This window comes from Seriola lalandi, unplaced genomic scaffold (assembly GCF_002814215.2).
Source record: "Seriola lalandi dorsalis isolate HSWRI2012SDOR001 ecotype SW California unplaced genomic scaffold, Sedor1 jcf7180002054383, whole genome shotgun sequence".
NCBI lineage: Eukaryota > Metazoa > Chordata > Actinopteri > Carangiformes > Carangidae > Seriola > Seriola lalandi.
Window position 1 is genome coordinate 314736 of NW_019524936.1, and position 20892 is coordinate 335627.

The 20892-nt window shown below is 39.4% G+C and overlaps 1 protein-coding gene across 4 annotated transcripts; it reads right to left on the reverse strand.

Moving 5' to 3' along the window:
* Positions 1-1194: 1194 nt before the first annotated feature.
* Positions 1195-20892, reverse strand: aclyb (ATP citrate lyase b). Of its 4 annotated transcripts, XM_023409108.2 has the most exons (30): positions 20754-20892; positions 17566-17747; positions 17280-17402; positions 16010-16072; positions 15319-15509; positions 14573-14652; positions 14099-14229; positions 13617-13735; positions 13178-13314; positions 12748-12809; positions 11733-11850; positions 11296-11450; positions 10353-10446; positions 10045-10101; positions 9344-9373; positions 7550-7691; positions 6679-6847; positions 6485-6589; positions 6100-6296; positions 5838-5919; positions 5588-5698; positions 5371-5498; positions 5184-5277; positions 4598-4752; positions 4333-4483; positions 3891-4034; positions 3581-3694; positions 3215-3297; positions 2713-2789; positions 1195-2630 (listed from the first exon to the last, which is right to left on the reverse strand). In XM_023409108.2, the coding sequence occupies exons 2-30, from the start codon at positions 17722-17724 to the stop codon at positions 2536-2538; spliced, it is 3366 nt and encodes a 1121-aa protein (XP_023264876.1). In that variant the 5' UTR covers positions 17725-17747; positions 20754-20892; the 3' UTR covers positions 1195-2535. The 4 variants fall into 4 exon arrangements, with proteins under 4 accessions (XP_023264876.1, XP_023264878.1, XP_023264877.1 ...); XM_023409110.2 differs by lacking the exon at positions 10045-10101; XM_023409109.2 differs by lacking the exon at positions 9344-9373.

The following is a 20892-nucleotide window of genomic DNA, read 5'->3' on the forward strand; positions in this document are numbered from 1 at the left end:
ACTTTTTAGTCCTTACTATAATTACTTTCTAGGCCTCACTATAATTACTATGACGTCTTTATACCTACTATACTATGACAGTTTTTGATGTTTTTATGCCTTATTACACTATGTGTTTTTTTCCACTTTTTTTGCCATAGTATACTATGTCGTTTTTTTTTCACTTTTTAGGCCTTACTATAATTACTTTTTAGGCCTTACTATAATTACTATGACATCTTTATACCTACTATACTATGACGGTTTTTGATGTTTTTATGCCTTATTACACTGAGGTTTTTTTTTCACTTCTTTTGCCATAGTATACTATGTCTTTTTTTTTTTGTCACTTTTTAGGCCTTACTATACTATGTTGTCTTTATACTTACTATAATATGACGTTTTCTGGTGTTTTTATGCCTTATTACACTATGTGGTTTTTTAACTTTTTTGCCATACTATACTATGTTGTTTTTTGTTTCACTTTTTAGGCCTTACTGTACTATTACGTCTTTATACCTACTATACTATGACGTTTTCTGGTGTTTTTATGCGTTTTTACCATACTGTACTAGGTCATTTTTTCACTTTTTAGGCCTTATGATGTTCATTATTCCTTACAATATTATGAAGTTTTATTTCTTTATATACTCTAACATTTTGATGACTATGATGTTTTAATGCCTTCCTTTTCCTGACTTTTTATGCTTTACTATACGATGATGTATTTGTGGGGTAGCTCGGTGCAGTACTAAGAACTGTTGCCTCACAGTGCGAAGGTTCTGGATTTATACCTTGCGTCTGGGGCCTTTCTGTTCTGCTTGGCGTCCTCCTGAAATCCAAAGACATGCGCATTTGGTTAATTGGCAACTCCAGTGCCTTACTATGACCTTTCTATGGGGCGGCACAGTGGTGTAGTGCTTACAACTGTGCTCAGTGAGAAGGTTCTGGGTTTGAGCCTCAGGCCTTTCTGTGTGGAGTTTGCATGTTCTCCCTGTGCCTCCGTGGGTTCTGTTCAGATACTCTCCATAGTCCAAAGACTTGCGCATTATTTTAATTGGTGACTTTAATGCCTTACTGTTGTTGTGTCCCTACCAATGTTGAGACTAAACCTACATTCTGGTTTCTATTCATGTATCATACTGTAGGTACGCCCTGTCGGGTTCGCCTCTGTTCACCTACAATAGATGTAGACATTATACATGTAAGCCAAAATGAAAAGTAAAACAATAAGTTCTTTATTATTATACCACTATATGACAGCATATTACAAAAACAAAGCATTTTTTCACAGTTAAATAAAAACAGCAAAACAAAGATCAAACACAGCAGGCCGTACAGTGGGCAGTTACAAAGCGTTTTAAGTTAGTGTCCAGTCTTAATTTTAACAATTCTTTTAGAGTTGACACATCTTTTAGGTGCAATTATTTCCCAAAATAAAGCAAACTGCTTTCATGGTCCCTCGCCAAAAGATACTTTCAAGATTCAGAGGGCTCATTCATGAAGCTTTTTGTGTGTTCCCTTTTGATACTTCTACATTTCCCTGTTTTCTTACAGTTATTCAGAGTAGCAACACAAGTAGTTCAATTTATATTTGGTGTAAAAGACTTGAACATCCTTAAAACTGCACCTAATTTACAGTAGCTGAAGAGTATCAACCACTTGTCTACAACCGAGGTTGTGAACAGGGTTGTTGTAGGAAAGGCAATGGTGGAGTGACACTTAGATTATTGTGTTTTTGTTTGATTCCTTTTATCCCATTACTGTGCCTACTTCTCAAAATCTGTAGATCTAGATAAGCTCTGTAATATCTACCACTGGATCCTGTTTTTTCCGCTTTTAACAAAGACAATACATACCTAAAAATAACTTTGGTTTATTTTGTGATGACAAAGATCTTTCTCAGTGGGAGTGAAACTTGGAGAAGGAATTTAGAAACTTATTAGTCCTAGATTTGCTAGTGTTTAAACTAAGGTGCAAGACTCAGAAAGCATGCTTTAAGCGCACTTTGTGGCCTGAAGCAGGAAAATGCTGATTAAAATAAATCATGGTTAATTTTTACAGGTGATATAAAAAAAAAGAAATGTTACTGTATTGCTGAGCTTGAAGATATTTCACATCAGCAGCTGTTACTGTGGTTTAATCAGACTCTGTAATACAGAGTCAGGCTTGAAATGTGCTTTGAATCCTGCCCTAGTACCAACTACGCAAAACAGATCTCTTAGTGATTTTAAGTACCAATCGATTTTGTGATCCTGCAATTGCTGTAGTTTGCATTGGTTTGGCTCTTTGTTCAAAACTGAATAAGTTACATATCAGACTTTTTAAATAATTTGTCAAAAACTAAATCTAAAAATATACTTCCCCTTTTTCTCCGTAAAAACTAGATCGAAAACTTATACCCAGATCCCTCAGACAGACAGTAGTTCTACTATCCAGAGTCACCCTGCCCATTTTTCCAAAGGCAGCTGTTGTCATAACCGGAGAGTACATAATGTACATTAAGTGAGATGGGCAGTCACATCAGGAAGTACACCCCATTCTGTGTTGTTGGGATTACATGGACATATGTTCAGGAAGCACATAAGAGATGTCGTCCCAGGGGTGGCGGTACAAACCCTGTTTCAGCCTCTTCTGGTCCAGGTAATGGCCTAATGCAAGACGGACACAAGTTAGATGTCTTAATAGTTCAACAGTTGGTTAGTGTCATGGCTCAGTCTGAATGGGACTCACCAATGAAGCCCATACTCCGGCCAAGGACAAAGATCCCATTTAGTGCACCGATCTCCACAAACTCGTCAGCTTCATCTCTGGAACCAGTTCAACATTCATATGAGAAACAATACTGGGCAGTGTGCTATCAATGCAGAAAGCACCAACACAGACAATGTACTTTTGGCATCTGATTCTTTTCAAAATGTATTTATGAATAATCCTGTTTGTTAATACTTTAATAAAGGGTTTATAACAGACTAAAATGCAGTCATAAACAAATATTTTTTGCAACAACTGCACTCCTCCTTTGAACACCTATAATTGGAGGCTAGTGTATAAACATATTTAAATAAACAATATAAAAAAAAAAAAAAACAGGTACATTGTAGTCAGGACATTTGCATTGGTGAGAAAATGCATCTCTTCAAAGCACTTGTTGAACGAATCTACTAAAAACCCATCTTACTGGATTTACATGCCTCACCAGTCCCTCCATAGCCTAGCAGTTTGACATTCTTACCGTGTGAAGCCGCCACACGTCCTGAGCAGGTCCACAAAGGCAACACCAATAAAACCGTCTACGTTGAGGATCAAGTTGGGTTTCTGAAAATAGGTGAGAGAAATTAATTTATCTAAATTTCAGAAGAATATCAGTAAGCTAGCCAACATCTGCCCACTTTAACATAAAAAAAGAGGAAAGGCTCTACACAGTGTCCAAAAATGTCAGATTGAAGACTTTAAGACTTGAACAATATGCAGGACCCTTGCTCTGATAGTAGCTTTTCTGACACACCTCTCCTTCAAGACCATTTGCTTTTTTAAGGTAGCCCCTTTGAGAGTCTTTACAAGCTTTGCTTCCCCTCTTGCTAATTCAACTGACAAGTACCTTTGAGGTGGTGATCTTCTCTACATCTAGGGCGTAGTCAAGTAGCTGGGTGGAAGGGAAATGCTGCTTAACAAAGTCCTTCAGAATCTGCACCCGCATGTCTGGGTTGTTGATCTGAAAACAAAGAAACTGTTTTGAATACCGGCATTGCATCTTACTGAATTCATTCAAGTAACTCAGAAGAAGCTCTTAACTGTAACTAAGATATTATTTTTTTATTTTAATAAATAATTATTCAAATGCAATCGTATCAACTTCCTGCTTTAATGTAAAACAGCCACATCATTTGTATTCATTGAGCGCCGCATACCGATTTGACCCTGTGGCCGATGCCCATGATCAGCTTCCCGTCCTTCTTCATCTTGTTGACAAACTCCATGGGCAGCATACCACTGTCAAATGCCTTGCTGAACTGCTTCGCAGCAGCATCCAGAGCACCTCCAAAACGGTCCCCCTGGAATTTATGAATAAATCAACTGTCAGTACAGAAATGTACTGGTCACTTTCAACCGTTCTAAAATCAAAATGTGACTCTAGAGGCTCATAAAAGACAAAGGGATATCAATCAACAACTGCCCTGGACCAGTTATGAAAAAAGTTACACTATAGACTACTGCTTCCAATGTGTTAACACACACGCTTCTTCTGACAAGCATTTTGGATTGTTTTGTTTTCATCACTTCTGTTATCTTTGATCGTGGCACCATGTTATTGTGTGTGTATAAGTGTTTCTGTGTGTCACCACTACTGACAATGGTGAGTAGGCCAGAGGTGAGGCTTGAGATAAGGTCTTTGCCAGCACGAGCACAGACAATGGTGTTGTGTGCACCAGAGACAGCTGGCCCGTGGTCTGCAGTCACCATCAGGCACATTTCAATGAACTGGCAGGCGTAGCGTGGCAACCTAGACAGAGGGATGAAAGAGAATTTCACTGAAAATAGATTTGCAAAAAAGTAAATGAGCCAACACTTCTTCTCCTAGTAACTGATTAACATTAGTGTTTGTTGTCACACCAACCTGCGTTGGAACCAGAGCAAGCCCAGCACTCCTCCTAAACCCATCTCTTCTTTAAAGACTTCAGTGATTGGCATGCCAGCGTAGATGAGCTCCTGTCCTCGCTCGTCACAGATGCTCGTCATGAATGAGGCTGGCTTACGGATCAGGCCTAGCTCCTGGAAGAAAATGTTTGTATAGTGTGAGGCAAAGATCGGTATCAGCGTATATGTCAACCAACAAGCTACAAGAAATTGCAGTGCAGAAATGCCACAGATAAGTTTGAAGTAATAGAAACAGTGGTGTCATTACATATTTTGTCCACAAGAAAACATGGACAAGTTTATATTTTGACTGTAAAATGTCCTGCTCAGTACATATCAATGTCACAATTCTGTAAATACCAAATTCTAACAATAACCTCCTGATCATAAATGTTTGTTTATGTCGTGTCTATCTAAATAAATGAATATTGGCCAATATAGAGTCAGCCTTAACAATCCAATATCCATCAGCCCATAGTTTTTAACAATCAAAACAAGCTAATAATTTCACACATCTTTTAAAATAAAAAATTGTTACTCATTCATGTCATCATCAATGTTCTTACCCTGGCCCAAGAGTAATCCATAGGGACTGTTGGTGGAGGAACCTCTTGGGCAGGAATGATGGTACCATTGGCCACCAGCTCATCGTAAACCGTCCTGTTTCACCATATACACACACAATATCAGTGAAAAACCCTGAAAACAAAATCACTGATAAACTATGTGGTTTATTCATGTAAAATGTCTCACCTAATGACATCCCCCAGCTCATCAAAGCTCTTGGGAACATAAGCTCCAGCATCCCTCAGAGCCTGGTTCTTGGCTACTGCTGTTTCTGAGGCCTGGTTGGCACAGGCTCCTGCATGTCCAAACTGAACCTGAAGATGAGAGTATGACAAGTTCAACTCAGAAACCCTGAATCCTCACCTTACAACAGAATCCAAAAGCAAATTTTTTTCCTACAGACCTCTGAAGCAAACATGGTGGCGCAGGTTCCAATACACCAGCAAACCACAGGCTTAGTTATCCTACCCTCTCTGATGCCGTTACAGATCTTGTACTCCTCTGTGCCTCCAATCTGTGTTGTCACAGTGAAAGATGTTAAAAATGACATACAACGTGGCCAAAATAAAAGTAAAAGTAAAAAACAAAAACACTATAATAATAGTAATTCTGATCATTTATATTCATCTGAAAATATGAACATTTACTCTCACCTCTCCTAGCACCACTATCATCTGGATCCCTGGAGTGTCTTGGTATCGAAGGACGTGGTCCATGAAGGTGGAGCCTGGATATCTGGATAAAGAGGAATTAAAAATAAGAACTACCATAAAGAAGTCTTTCAGACAAGAATACATTTCTGTGCAGCTGGGAAAAAATCATCTAAAAGTCCCACACTAAGTGTTTTACGACAAGCTTCAACAGGACAACTGTCTCTGACTACCAAGCAAATAGTATGCAAAGGAGTTCTTGTACCTGTCTCCTCCGATGGCCACACCTTCATAGACGCCGTCTGTAGTGCGGGAGATGATGTTGTTCAGCTCGTTGGACATGCCCCCAGAGCGTGACACATACGCCACGCTGCCAGGACGGTAAAGTTTGGAAGCCAGGATGTTGTCCAGCATGCCACCTGTGTTGCCAATCTTAAAACAGCCTGGCTTGATGCCACCAACCTAGGGGGCATAAAATAAAGGGTATCAAACGAGTTTGTGTATGCCTTTTGAAAGGTATAATTTTCTGCTTACATATGTTGGTTGCTGAAACACATCTATACAGACAGAGAGAATCACAACTACATTCGCAGTCTATTGCAGTACTTTAAAGAGTGCTGTTTTTAGTAGTCTCTGTTATGACTGCATACCGTGGCGGGGCCAATGATTGTGACACCTTTCTCATCAGCCATCTTGATCATCTTCCTCGTCTGTGCTTCAGGGATGCCCTCAGCTATAATGGCAATAGTGTGAATCTGAAAACACAATTAGATAAAAGTTATGTGAAATTCACATGTTTATGCGGTCATGTATGGGCATATATGAAAACAGATTTTCTTTCTACCTGTGGGTACTGCATTGCCTCCACTGTGCTGTCGAAGGCTGAGCGCAGTGACGCAAAGCTGATCAAGACGTCCACCTCCGGATGCTTCTTCATTGCATCAGCCATGCTCTTATAGACTGGCAGCAGGATTTCTTTGTGGCCCCAGTAGAACTTCTGCTTGTGATCCCCACTGGGCAACACAGGAATGTAAAGGGGAATAACAACAATTTTATTTTGAAATAATTTCACAGGAGCATTTTAACTAAAATCTACTTATCTGTAGATATTATATGATTAGATTATTCTTCCATTTTTACCACTGCTAATCAAAAGCTGCAACTGTAAGATTAATACTTTACAAAAGTGTGAGTAGGATAGTAAAATTCTTTCCATGAAAAACCTTGCCTTTAGATCTTTTTGTCTTGGTTTTCTAGCAAATGTAAGAAAGATTAACATATTTTATCAAGATGTAATATGACTTAATAAAAAGATATGAAGATTCGACATTTTTTATCCTCATTTCCTGCTTGAACACATCACATGTACAAGTTAAAAATTGTTAAACGGGTATTGGTAACAGCTGCCACAGCCAAAGGAGTTTCGTGTTGGTTACATCATCTTGCTTTGTTTGTGAAAACAGATGTTTCCTTCATTCAGTACACTCTTGCAGTTATTCAAACCTCGACAGTGGTCTTTGCAGTTTTCCAATATAAACATTAGCATCGTGGATCTGAGTCTCACTCACACTGACAAGTGTATAATATGATTTCTGTGGTAAATCCTATTGTGAACATTTTATTTTAACAATGCAGGAATTTCTTTAAATCGGTGGAGTTTCAACCCTTTTCAATTTCACTCAACTGAGGCAATCATTAGATCTTGGGGAACCTACGTGAAAGGATAGACCATGGCTGCCACAGAAGGTTCGTCCCGGGAGCATACGTAGTCAAAGTCCAGCATGCCTTGCACAGCACGTGTCTGCATGCCCCATACAATGGCCTTAGTGTGTTTTCTGAAGAGTGTAGTGGCTTTGGCTGAAGAGGGCAGAAAGAGAGGGAGAGAGATTCAACTCAAGAGCTGAAGGGAGAAATAAAAATAATCACAGAAAAGAAAAGGAGGTCTGGCTCAGGAAAAACACCAGGAATGGGGATGGTAACAAGCAGAGTACAGAGAGAACTCATTCTGAGGACAGAGGTAGGTAGGAGGAGGTAGAAAAAATAACTATGATTCAAGACTTTGTTGTAACAAAATCATAATTTCAAACACTGCTGCAATAGGTCATGTTTCTCTGTTGATTTACTTGCCATAGTATAGTAAGGGCATAAAAAGTCATAGTATACTTGCCATATATCCTTTTTGCCGCTGTTTATTAGCATTCAGCCAAATATAGCTCAAATTTATAAGAATAATCAAGTCACTCAGTCCATTATTTTGTCCACCCCCTTTAAGTCACACTGTTAAAAAGGATTCATTTTGGGCTTCACAATGTTAAAATTAGAACTTGGATAGGGACACTTTGAGCCACGCTGTCTGAAGTTTAATAAAAAATAAATAAATAAATAATAATAGAAAAAAAAAAAACTCTTTCCATTCTCGCACACAATAACTGTCAGTCCTGCACAAGGCCTGTCTGAGATTACACAACTGCTGACTTAATTTTCTTGGAAGGAAAAAGCTATGTTAAACCATCAAGAAACTTCTCTGCAAATGTTTTTTTTTCTAACCACGTAAATATCAGACAAGATAATTCAGTGTATTTAATGGAGCTCCAATGTTGATTTTACCTCAATATAGTCTGCATTGAAACTGTTTTTGCAAGAAGCTTTTTCCACTTTAAGTTCATAAAAGTTGCTGTGTGCTCTCAAGAGACATCATCCCACTTGCCCATCACCATGCGTGAATATTGCGTAAGCTTGTCCGAAAGACATAATCCTTGAGCGCTGATGACACAGCTGTCTACTAGTAATTGAATTAATGCATTTCAAGGTCCAGTTACCACAGCCACCCAGTAGTAATTCAAGCCCATATGAGAAGTGTAAAAAAAACCATAACAACCTGATTACCGTCTATGGCCAGACTTGGCTGAGGCAACTTTGCAACAGATCTGAAGACTGTACACTGATATTCTGCTTTCAAAGCAGAGCACTTGACAATGTGGCTTGAATCATTTGTGGTTTAGTTAGTCACCATGTTTTCACACATTTGTTCCAGTTCTCCAAAGTCTCTCCTCTCTGCCCATGCTCACTGCCTTCTGTTCTTAAATCTGATCTACGATACGTGCACACAGCGAAGAATTGTCCAGCACCATCACTGCCCCTTTAACAGAGGCCTAAGTGAAGCATAATGTTTTAGAATGAAGCTGATCTTAAAGAAACCACATACTGTGATTTTAAGTAATTAAAAAATACTGCCATGATTAAAATTCCCAACACTTATAGGGTTAACCATACAAATTCAAGATGATTCAACAATGTCATTCTGAAAGGGAATGCTGGGAATCTCTCAACCGATTTAAGTTCAGTGAGATAAAACAGCACCCCTTAAGGACAGTAAGCCACCATAAGAATGCGAAAAAGAGAAACAGACTGCTGAGAAACATCAGAGAATAGACAAAAATGGGAAGGCAGAGGGAAGTGGACAGAGGGCGGAGAGGGCAGGAAGACAGGTTTTTCACACCCTTCCATACCTCCGCTGCAGCCTGAAGAGGCTTGTGCTTCTGTGACCCCACGGGACGGAAACACAAAATATGACAAAATGAGCAAAAAAAAAAAAAGAGAAAATGAGTTCATCTTTACTGTATCTTGTTCATTTAACAGACTTCAGTGCATTGTGGCAACTGTGTATCACATCTGAAAACAGTCCATAAAAAGCCTAGCAGAGAAAAGAGCATGCAAAGCTCAGCTTCTATAGAGCATGCCTTTACTGCATTGTTGTAAAAAGCAAAAGGACAGTCAAGCCACAATCAAAATCTCATTTCCAAATGGCCTGTGATGAATGTCTGACTTCTAACGATACAAACATAACTATCTCACAACAAAAGCGCATGACTCAGTCTAAAGATGACAAATCTTTTCAAGAGATCTTGGTATTAATGAGCATCATCTTTAAAACTGAACTGAAAGCTGAGTTTGAGTAAGTATTTCTGCAGTGTTTAATTAGTGCAAAGATGACTTATTCTGATTGAAAAAAATACTAGAATCCTATTGCTGAAGAATATATTGTACCTGGAAAACTACTGAGGTGACAGAAACATGTAGGTGTCACACACAAACACAATCCTTTCTACCCTGATTAGGAGGGTGAGGGGTAAAGAGGAAAAAGGGGCAAACCAATGAGGCGTGTGCGGGCAGCCGAGCGCTGTGTGGGAGTGGCACACCTAAAGCTTACCTTTCCAATCGCCTGTGACCACATTCTTCAGAGGCCACAGTATAGAATGAAGAGTGTCTTAGAGAAACAAGCATGAAAAAGATGAGGGTGAGTGGACAGTTTGTGCAGCAAAACAAGAAGAGGAGGAGACGCAGCAGGGATAAATAGAAAGAAAATTAAAATGCAGAACAGCAGTGACGACATTTGGGGGAGAAGGAGGAGTACAGGAAGCAAGGGTAAGAGAAATGAAAAAGCAGAAGTGTATGAGTACATGTGGAGTCTTGCTGATAAAGAAGAAGTGGAGAGGTTAGTGTCAAAGTATGAGTTACCTGCTGGAAGACCTGCTTTAGACTTTTTTGCTGGGGTGGCATCATTGGACGTCCTGGGTTCAGAGAATGAAGCTGTCCTTGTTGTAGCTGGAGTCTGGTGCAGAAAAGAGAGATAAAATGTTTCAGTGAGAAATTATAACGTGTAACTACCAATCTGTCTCTTACAGTGAGAGAATATCTTTACAATTTAGTTAATATTGACATGCATGCATTTTTGAAGAGAGCAGTGCTTAAAAATGGATTATGTGAATTATAATGTACAATTTGGTATGTCATCTGTATTTAGCAAGTTTGGTTCTACAATAAAGAAGCATGAATAAAAACACCAATGGGGATAGAAAATTAGCAAACCAGCTAGAAGTGGCTTTTCATTAACCCAAGTTCAAAAGCGCCACAATAAAGTTCACACTTTTTAGGACTTTGTGAATAAGACTTTTGATTTTCAGAAAGACTAAATGATGTTTTGCTAACAGGGAGGGCCACAGCTAACAAGTAAAGAGGCTAAAGAACACATACAGACTACATGAAAAGAGTATCATGTAGTGCTACACAATAGAGCTCAACTCAAACAAGTTCCAAAATCCAGGCCTTTCAAAGCTTAAACAGTGTTTTAACATGCATGAGTGAACTGTATCACAAGCAAGTGAATGCACCTGAAATGCAACATCTTCTTGGGAAGGTCAACAGAATGTTTGAGCCATCTATATGTTAATGCATCTTACACTATTAATTCTATTCTTTAACTCCTACAATCAATAAAATTAGTGAATTGGATTTACATTTAGAATAGTTCACCATTTAACATTTCATTTATCTTGGTGGACAGCACATGAAATTATCCTGAATGTCTCAAGCAATACAACATCTGCAATCTGTTTAAAAGAGATGCAAATGACCTGCAGACCATTCTATTTTTCTGCAGCAAGTTACTGAATAAAAGTACCATTGCACTGTTGCTGGCATTGAGGAGGAAGTTTGCAGTGTGTGCATCCATTGGGGGCTGGTTAGGGATTGGCCGGTGGCCCAGGGCCATTCCCACGATGGCTGTCATATGGGTTTCGGTACCAAACACATGGATAGGAATCCCTGTGGTCTTCCCTGCAGAGGAAAAAGTTACAGTTAAACTCCACTCAGAAAAGGCTCCAGCCAATTTAACTGAAAAACTTAAACTAGCATTTATTCATTCACTCATACCATTTGTGTGCATATTCAAAAACATACAGTCCGACAGGAAAGACGTTTAGTCTTTAACTCTTCATCCAAAAAGAATATCTAAAAATTGCTTGACAAAGTATTTCAAATGATCAAATTACACATTAAAACTACATACTAAAACATCTATCCCTTTTTCCATGTGTGGGCTCTGTCCATCTCACTCACCCACTTCCCCCATCACCCTCAGCCCCTCTTGGTAGTTGGGTCCACCACGTCGAACAAAGATAGTGACCTCATGCTCTTTAAGAGGACCTTGGTAGTCTTTGATGGCCCTGACAATGCCCTGAGGGAGAGACAGGCAGGTCAGCTATGTGGATCTCTCACTCTCTCACACACACACACACACACACACACACACACACACACACGCGCACGCACGCGCACACACGCGCACACACACACACACACACACACACACACACACACACACACACACTGTATATTCCTGTAAAATCTAAATTAATATATCAGCCAGTAAGAATGGGTCAGAGACACAAGGAATGCCAGTGTGGTTTTTCATAACGTCATTTCATTTGTCCTTCTCAAAGAACAAGATGCAAAACTTCAATTTCACGTGCGTCAAAGGATTAAAGGGTTTCTAGTCACACACTACCTTCCCTGCATCTAAGTTAGTGGTTAGTGTAATAAGTTTTTCTTCTTACAGAGACTGCTTCACACAGAGTCCTTAATATTGTCTACTAATGTTTTATTTATCATTATCGTTGTTATTAACCAAAGGTGCTTAGATAATGCAGCTGAGTTTGTGAAATCTTTAAACCGGACTCTGAAATTTGACATTCAACACTGACCTGAGGGTATAAATGCAGGACCTGAGGAAGAACTTCTACAACTGGCACTGTCCAAAAGTATTCATCTAAGATAAATCAAACACTACTCACAAAAGTAGCCCAATTTGGACAAAAATATTATTTGATATGAACAAGGAATGAAGCTTTAGCAGCTCTGCTAATCTAATACCATACTAGGAATAAATGCACTGCCATCTTATATAATAGCTTCAGAAAGAACAAAACACTGAATTGGGGTTGGTTTTTCTCTTAGGAAACATTATGAATACAGATTTAACTGGCTTAGTCGCACTACGTGGCGATGTGATAACATCTAGTAGTCATAACTTATTCTACACAGTGTTTCAGACAAATATATCAATGTGTTTCACCTTGAATGTGGCTGCTACGTTAGTAAAGTTGGCAATACTTCCTCCGATGATCAGCACTTTCCCTGTAAGATACAGAGAGAGGAGGTGACATGTTAAGAATATGCCCCTGACTGAAATTTGACACCCCAGTAACATAGCTAAGTGACAGCCATGAAGTCTATTGCTGGCAACATACACACAGTGAACCGAGGCCTTGCGACAAACTACAGGAAAACAAGCAGCTCACATTGCAGAAGAATGATCAAACACTGATTTACATACAGGATGTAAATGCACCCACAGTCATAAGAAATGTTAGCTATCTGAAGCAGTCAAGACTTTTTTTTCTATAACTGTGTCTGGGAACCGCCCCTGTCATTCAACTATGGCCTACTTTTTTTTTTACCTTGTTTGAGGAAAAATGTCGCAATGAAGTTTTGGCTGTACTCACCTTGAGGATGTTTTTCACGTGTCATGAGAGAGAGGATGGTTTTTGCGTAGTCGTAGGTCTGCTGTTCACTGGGTGCACCAGAGTATTCACCATAGTTTGCCAGCTCATCCACCCCACCCAGGTCACAGATGGTGTCACTAAAGAGGAGAGAAGACGGACAGTCAAATAACTGTGTCCTGATTGTAGTTTGATTTGCTGACTCTGCAAGACCCCAAAGAGCTAACATGAAACGGTTGTCTGTCAAAAGGCAAAAACTTGCTTTACATGTGTTACTGCAAGGCAACTCAAACTGTAACATGGTTTAAATTGTGTAGCCATGGAGCAAGGCAAGTGACACAGAATATTAAATAAGTTATAAAGCTTTCATCAACCAAAGTAGTTTCACCAACTCCTGTTAGCTCAAAACACAAACCACAAACCACACAAATCAATAGACTACCTGTAGACAACCGATGCTCCTCCCCCGGCCACCATGGTCCAGATTCTGCCACGAGGGTTCAGCAGGGTCAGCTTCAGACTGGCACCACTCTTAGCATCCAGATCTGCTATGTAGGCCTCCTACAAGTGACAAATCATATTGCGGTTATACAGTCTGATGTATGAGTCCACAAGCCCAAGGACAGATGCATAAACTGCATTTTAAGATACTATGTCTTGATTAATTTCAATCAGTGTCAGTAAATGTAAGTAAGGATGCAATTCCAAGCTGTTTAAAATAGGTATTTTATTATTATTTGAATATGAACTAAAACAAATGAATCTAAGAAGTCAAAAACATATTCCTCCAAGGTATTCAACTTGTATATCTTCTATGAATAAAGTGAGAAAGCAGAAAAACAAACTGGAGCATTATAATCCAATAAATATTAACAGACATGATCATGAAAAGCGTGGTTTACTGTCAGTTACTTCAGCTCTCACCTCTGGATAGGCCTCTCTGCCAAAAGGTGGTGGAAACTCCACATCACCCCATTTAGCCTTGCAGATGTAATCTGCTGTGGCATCAATCTTTGCAGCCATGTCAAGGATGTACACTCCATCTTGGGTGACGACTGGTTAAGAGGAGAAAAAAAAAAAAATCAAGTTATTCATTAATTAGATTTTTTCTACAAAAAGAAAAAGAAAAAAAAAAAAAAACATGTTACAGAGCCTTGTGGTTATAAGGCAAATGCAATCATTTGGACTTGACAATTTATGCACAAAAATTAGTAACTTTTTCCCTTAAATAAATAACTAATCCACATATGTATTTAATTAATGCTCTTGAATATATTACAGGTACGTACAAATGGTGTTACAGAAATAAAAAAAATCTTGCTTCTGGGAATCACAAAGACCCGAGTTAAATATTGCATTGTGAAGAGATGTGACTCTATTGAGTTAAGAAAAACTTACCGAGGGGGTTGATCTCAAGATAGGTGAAGTAGAGGTCCTCATATAAGTTGAAGAGGCCCACAATAAAATTAGCAAGGACTCTTTAAGGAAAAAAGCAAACGAACAAAACAGCACACACAAAACAACATAAATTAATAATAAAATGAATATGTCATAACTAAACCATTCACAGTGGTCCATACTTTGAATCCCAGGGCAGAAGTTGCGAGAAACTGAGAAATAAATATAGGAACAAACAACAACAAATTACATCCACCACAACCTGGTTCCCACTGACAGTTATAGGTGGGACAAAAATTATATATCACGATATTAAACATTGCTGGTTGTCACTGTATGTTATCTATGGCAATAACTGGCACCCCCTGGATACAGACCATCACTAAAAAATATCAGCTGTTTAAGTATCAAATAAACCCAATATTGCAATATATATGAAACTGGCATCACAAAATGGCTGTACCATCACATCATAAGCTGCCTTCCAACTCCTGTACCTCACTGAATGAATACAAGATGACTTCTTAGTTGAGTTTGATGGACAAAATTATTTAGTTACCATATACCTACGTTTTTCCTGTTAGAGACCCATATAAAGACTCATATACCAGCCTTTTCTATTTTAGCATTTATATAAAAAAACAACATCTTTATGTCTTTTTTTCAACAAACTAAGTTTGTGTTAGTGCTGTGGATCTGTCCGTGTGGATAAGAAATGAACCAATAAAAAAAGGATAAGGCCATACTCTTTCTTATCATCAGGAACGTGCGTGAGGAGCTGCTCTCTGACTTGGTCCTCACTCAGCTTGTCATCCACTGCAACCATGAGCCTCTGGGCCTTGGCATCCACGTCACCAACCTCCACTCCTCCCTCATGGTGGAAAAGCACATGGTCGCCCTCACGTGTGGCATAGATACACACATAAAACTCCTCCTCCTGGGTGGGCCAGTGGAAGAGTTGGGGCAAATACAAGGACATGCAAAGACATTTTCAAAGATTTAGTTTGCAGAGTGTGAGTTTACAGCAGAGTGTGCATTCTCACTGATCTACAAAGAGCTGACAAGTTGTTTGAACATTAGACTTGAACAACATTCAGTTCCTTCTTTTAACCAAATTGACCTTCATACAGGGTAAGACTGTTTTCACACATTCACTGGTGACAACAAAAATCACATATACACTGCAGCACAATTTACCTCTGGTGCACACTGGGCTACATATAAAAACACACAAAATAGCTTCTGTACGCTGGCCCTGGAAGTTTCATTGTCCTGCTGGGTGGGTTGACAGTTTGTTTTCTTGGTTGGTGTGGGGTCTATGCAGTTCTCTACGAATGTTATCTATGATTAAAGGCTACACAAATATACTTGCCTTGGCTTTCAAACATAATAATCAGGATGTGGAATGACAAAACACGGGAAGGTGGAATACATTACCTGTGTGTGTGGAACAAATGGCTCAATGAGGAAGTTCTTCAGCACACCCTTTGCCTTTCCCACCTATTCAAGACAAACACTTGATGTCACAAACCCCAGGTATATTAGTCTAACCTAGTTATATACTTTACAAGAAAACTACGGTGTATAGAAATGAATGACTCTACAGAATAAGATTTGGTTTTTCCCCAAATAAGACTGTCAGTCTCATCTTTATCATCTTGGTTGTTGCTTTTTTAATGGCATATGACATTAAAAAAAAGTAACAACCAACAGCATGGCTGGAGCATAAATTCCCTTTCTTACGTAGTGGATGTAAGGCTACTGCCTGTTTGAAGAGCAGGATAGCATGTCTGCATGGATGGTGGACCAGAATAGACTACCATCCTCCAATAGCATTACATAACCTCTGACCTGGCAGATCTAAACATAAACACAAGGCCTCTTGCACTGAAAACAACTTATTTCTACACATAAAAGTACATAGGCTGGAACAAATGGGACAAGGAACCATTGCTTAAATTCTCTCCATATATTGTGCAAGACAAATCATGGCACTCGTGATTTACTACTTGGGTCAGACTGTCCGGATCCATTGTTTTCGTCATTTACAACATAATTAGTCAGAGAATCGCTTTGGAGAGTAAGGAACATGTGATAGATGCATGTAAGATGCAATGACGTTTCATTATTTAAATTAGTTTTCTTTGTGGTTCTTATAACACCACATACACTATCAGTGATAAGGCTGCTTATGTCCCAAATTTCCATCATCGCAGAACTGCGAGTCCTTCAGAAAAGATTGGCTGTTCTTTGTCTGGATGAAAAGACAGTTAAGTGACCCATAAAGCTGCGTTCAGGCTGACATTAGATCTGCCATTAAAAAAAAAAATGCAACCAAGTCATTTAATGGAGATCACTGTGTTGACACAGTGGAGAGCAAATGCAGTGAGCAAGAAAATAAAGGGTTACCCAGCCAAAAAAAAAAAACAACTTTTGCAATATTCCTGTTGGATGTAACGTGGAGAGCATATTTATATTGATTAACCTAGTTATCATAGTAACAAACAATAAATTTCCAGAGAAGTAGAACACTTCCTCGTAGCATCATAAATCCCTTCGCAGGGCGTTGATGTCTGACAAACCTTCAAACTCTTGGATCTGTTACTCTAGCTGGACTTCTTAGATTGTATTTTATTATCTAATAAAATAATGCTGGATTGTTTTGGGTCAAACGCTCACTAAGACAGAGAGATTACAGTCAACTTACAGTGGTCTCTCTCATGAGCCGAGCTTTGAGCCACTCCTGGACACCCTGCAGGTCCAGGTTGATGCCCACCAGCTCGAGCTTCCCGCGCCGCTTGATTAGCTGATCTGGCTTCACCACCAGCCGCTACAGGGAGAGCAAGTGGAAAACAGATTAACCACAAAAGCTAATTTGCATCAGTACTGGTGTAACAAGTCAAACAGACATCAGGCTTAAAAAAAAATATGACAAGCTTTCCATATGCAGGTATTAGTTTCTGGTGAATTTTAATAGGGTACAACAGTCTTACCTCTGTCAGCAGCCATGGGTGCTCCTGGGTGAGGTGATCCCAGTCAGTTTCAGTGGTTACAGTGGCATAGCGGAAGCGGTTCTGCACGGCTGCTGAGGTGCAGATATACTTATACAAGAACTCTTTTCCTGTCTGCTCTGAGATGGCTTTCGCCGACATGGCAGCGCTGGCTAGCACAGGACCTTTGGGAGAGGGAGGCCAATGGTTAACTTCAGGAGTCAGGACATCATAATATGCATCTACTGGTGGATAAACAAACAAAAACCTAAAGGTTAAGTTAGCATATGTGCATTTTGAGCAAGCAGAAACTACAGGCCAAGTCATTTCAGATTTTAAGCCACGATAGAGATTGACCTACATTCCAGCACAGATGATAATGTATGTATACAATATGATGTGATTTAATGTACTAGTTATATAATTTCTTGGCATCATCAGAACATTCATTGGTGTTATCCTATCAAGAAAAATCTGAAATCCTTGAAAATAATTCCTAGTTTTCTGCACAGGCTATGTAACAGTGGGTACAATTGACTAATTAAATGTGCTATAATTAAATAATTAAACAAGCACAAAGTTATGTCAGACTAACTACCCTTAATCTAATGCTTGAACATGTTTTACTGAATTCAAGCTTTCTGACGCCTTGCCAGCAACACTTATCTGGCTTTGAGATTTTGACAGTGACAGATCCCTTGCTACAAACGGCTCTAACTAAGATAAACTGTAAAAGCATTCACTATCGGCTGCATGGCCACATATTTATCCAAAACACTTGACTGGCAATGATATTTGCTATGGTTAGTGGCAATGCTATGCCACTTGTTCTGATAGGCATGTTCAAAATGCAAACAGACCTAGAAACAGATGATTATATCATGTTATATCAGCATCAGAACCTGAAAATGGTCTTATCTTAAAATAAATCATAAATTAATATCCTTTGGGCATAATATAAAATCCTAAATTTACAAACTCAGAGTTCTTCTTGCTTATTTTGTCAGTAACGTGCATTAATGTCCTTGTTCATCTAACACAATCATTTCTCTATTATGGCTGACAAAGCTAGCCACTGGAAAATATACAAATTAAACCGTGAAACTGAGTTTCAAGGTTTGTGTATGCGACTGATGACAGCTCAATTACTCTTTCTTCCAAACCTAGAAACTGCTGATAGTCATGTTTACCAATTGAGCTGTGGATTGGTTTCAACTGTCATATTTAAATAGAGGGGGAGGTAGTGAATCCTCAAGGTGATTTATTCCTCCTTTAACCATTTTTTTCTTTATTAAAAATCAGAGGCACAGTAATTCTTAAACATCCAGTCAATAACAGAGCCCCACCTCAAACCATTAAGTAGTGTGCACAAACTTAAGTCCCCTTCCTTCAACCAACAAACCTTTGTACAACAAGTGAATATAAGAAAACAGAAAAAGACAGAACCCCATGTCAGTATTCAGAACATGGATGTAGCTAGAGTTAAACTGATTAGTTATTTATTTGAGTAAGTTTCTGATACAAAAAATGGCATGTTTTGTCTCCAGCTTCTCAAATGTGAAGATTTGACGCTTTTCTGTTTTACAATCATTCTAAATGGACTGTCTTTGTTTTGTTGGGGAGCATGAATCGATTACACCAGGAAATAACTGGCAGATTAATTATAAATATAAATAATAAAAATAATGGTTGGTTCCAGCCCTAAAAGCAGCAACGAAAACATAAACACAGTGGTTTTAATACACTTCTATCACACCCTTAGATTTTAGCCATGAAGCCAAAAAGAAAACGGAATCATATCTAGACCAAAATTCAATATGTGAAAAACAAGATATGCTCCTACTACTGTATATCTCTGTCCGAACACATGGTTTCACATAATAAAAAAAAAAAAAAGAATCTCACAACAATACACGTATCTGAGAAAAGATGTGATGAATGTAAACACAAAGACAACCGGTTGCACCAATGGTCCTGACATTCCTGTTTTGAACATCACAGCATGTGGCCAGACCTGCTCAGCCAACCCATTACTGCCAATGCTGCCTCAGTTTACATAAGCATACACCCATAGTGTATAGGTCATATCTCTTTTGGCACAGTACTGAAACTTACCTGCTCTACTTTAAGGAGATGCAAGTAATCCTGAAGGCTGGAGAGCAATATGGTGAACAGCCCATACAGGTGAATGAAGTACCTTTACAGCCCTCCGACACAAACCAAACAGTGATAAGCAGTGAGCCTTGATTAATGCACCTTATCTCCTCTGTGTTACTGATAACATTTTATGGTGGCTTTATTTCAGCTTCTGAAAAAAAAGCAGTGGCTTTTTGGTAGCTGCAGCACTTCTGGAAGAGGTCCGTGATATCTATCCTGTGGAGTTTGGCTTAGTGAGCTATCCTATCATGCTTTCAGAGGCAGATGTCCCAGTATTTATCCTGCCATAATCCATGGGTCCAGTCCATTGTTTGAGGCCACCAAGCCGTGAAAATTTGTGTCACTATACGGTTTTCTGAGATGAAGGAAGCTGGATTTAGAGGCTGGAGGCCACAGAGGCCAGCAAAGGGGGTACTGCTTCAGACACAGCTGCTGTTTGATGAACTCAGCACGCTACATCATGTGCGTCAGGCCAGTAATAAGTGAATGAAACTCCTGTACCAGCTACCACACCCACTCCTAGAGACTGTAGCCTGAACTAGCTTGTCAGGCAAGTTCAATAACTTTAGCTTTTGCTGGCTGTGAGTAAATAAGGAACAGCGTCCTGGACAGGAGAGAAAATGGACGGATGTAGAAGGTATAGCAAAACCTTCAGAGGGGAGACATGAGGAAAGACGTCAAGCTTGCCGAGGCAGGCGCTGCTGTTGCGGATGATGTAAGGTGAAGTTAGCCCGTGATTAATAAGCTTTGCTTTTTCACCGGCCAGTCAGGAGTCAGCTAATCATACAGTTTTGAGCATAAAGTATAGTTCAAAGACTAGCGGCTTAGGAAAACAATGCAGGGAACAGCTGTTATCTTCTCTGCTTCTATCAGGATGACAGTGCCTGCAGGTTTTTAGCAGTGAAACCTTGCAGCATCACATACCCGCTAACCTGCAGTCCTGACTGACTGGCTAGCCGCTGTAGCCTAGCTAACTGGGAACCAGAAAAGACGACTAACGCTGGTGTTCACAATAACTGAGCGAAAGTAGTTACCTTGTCAATGAATGCAGCGCCTTCTCGAAGAACAGGAGTCGTGTCCTGGTAAGAAATGACACAGCTAAAGAGTCACTTCTTCTCGTACCGGAGTCTGCTCCTGCCAGTCGCCACCTCACTCTCCTCCTGTCGCACCATA

Coding starts and splice junctions, on each gene's coding strand:
- aclyb (XM_023409108.2), bottom strand. CDS start 17,724: ATGTCGGCGAAAGCCATCTCAGAGCAGACAGGAAAAGAGTTCTTGTAT. Junction 10,447..11,295: donor ATGCCAGCAACAGTGCAATG/GTACTTTTATTC, acceptor TTTCTGCACCAG/ACTCCAGCTACAACAAGGAC. Junction 10,102..10,352: donor TAAAGCAGGTCTTCCAGCAG/GTAACTCATACT, acceptor TGTTTCTCTAAG/ACACTCTTCATTCTATACTG.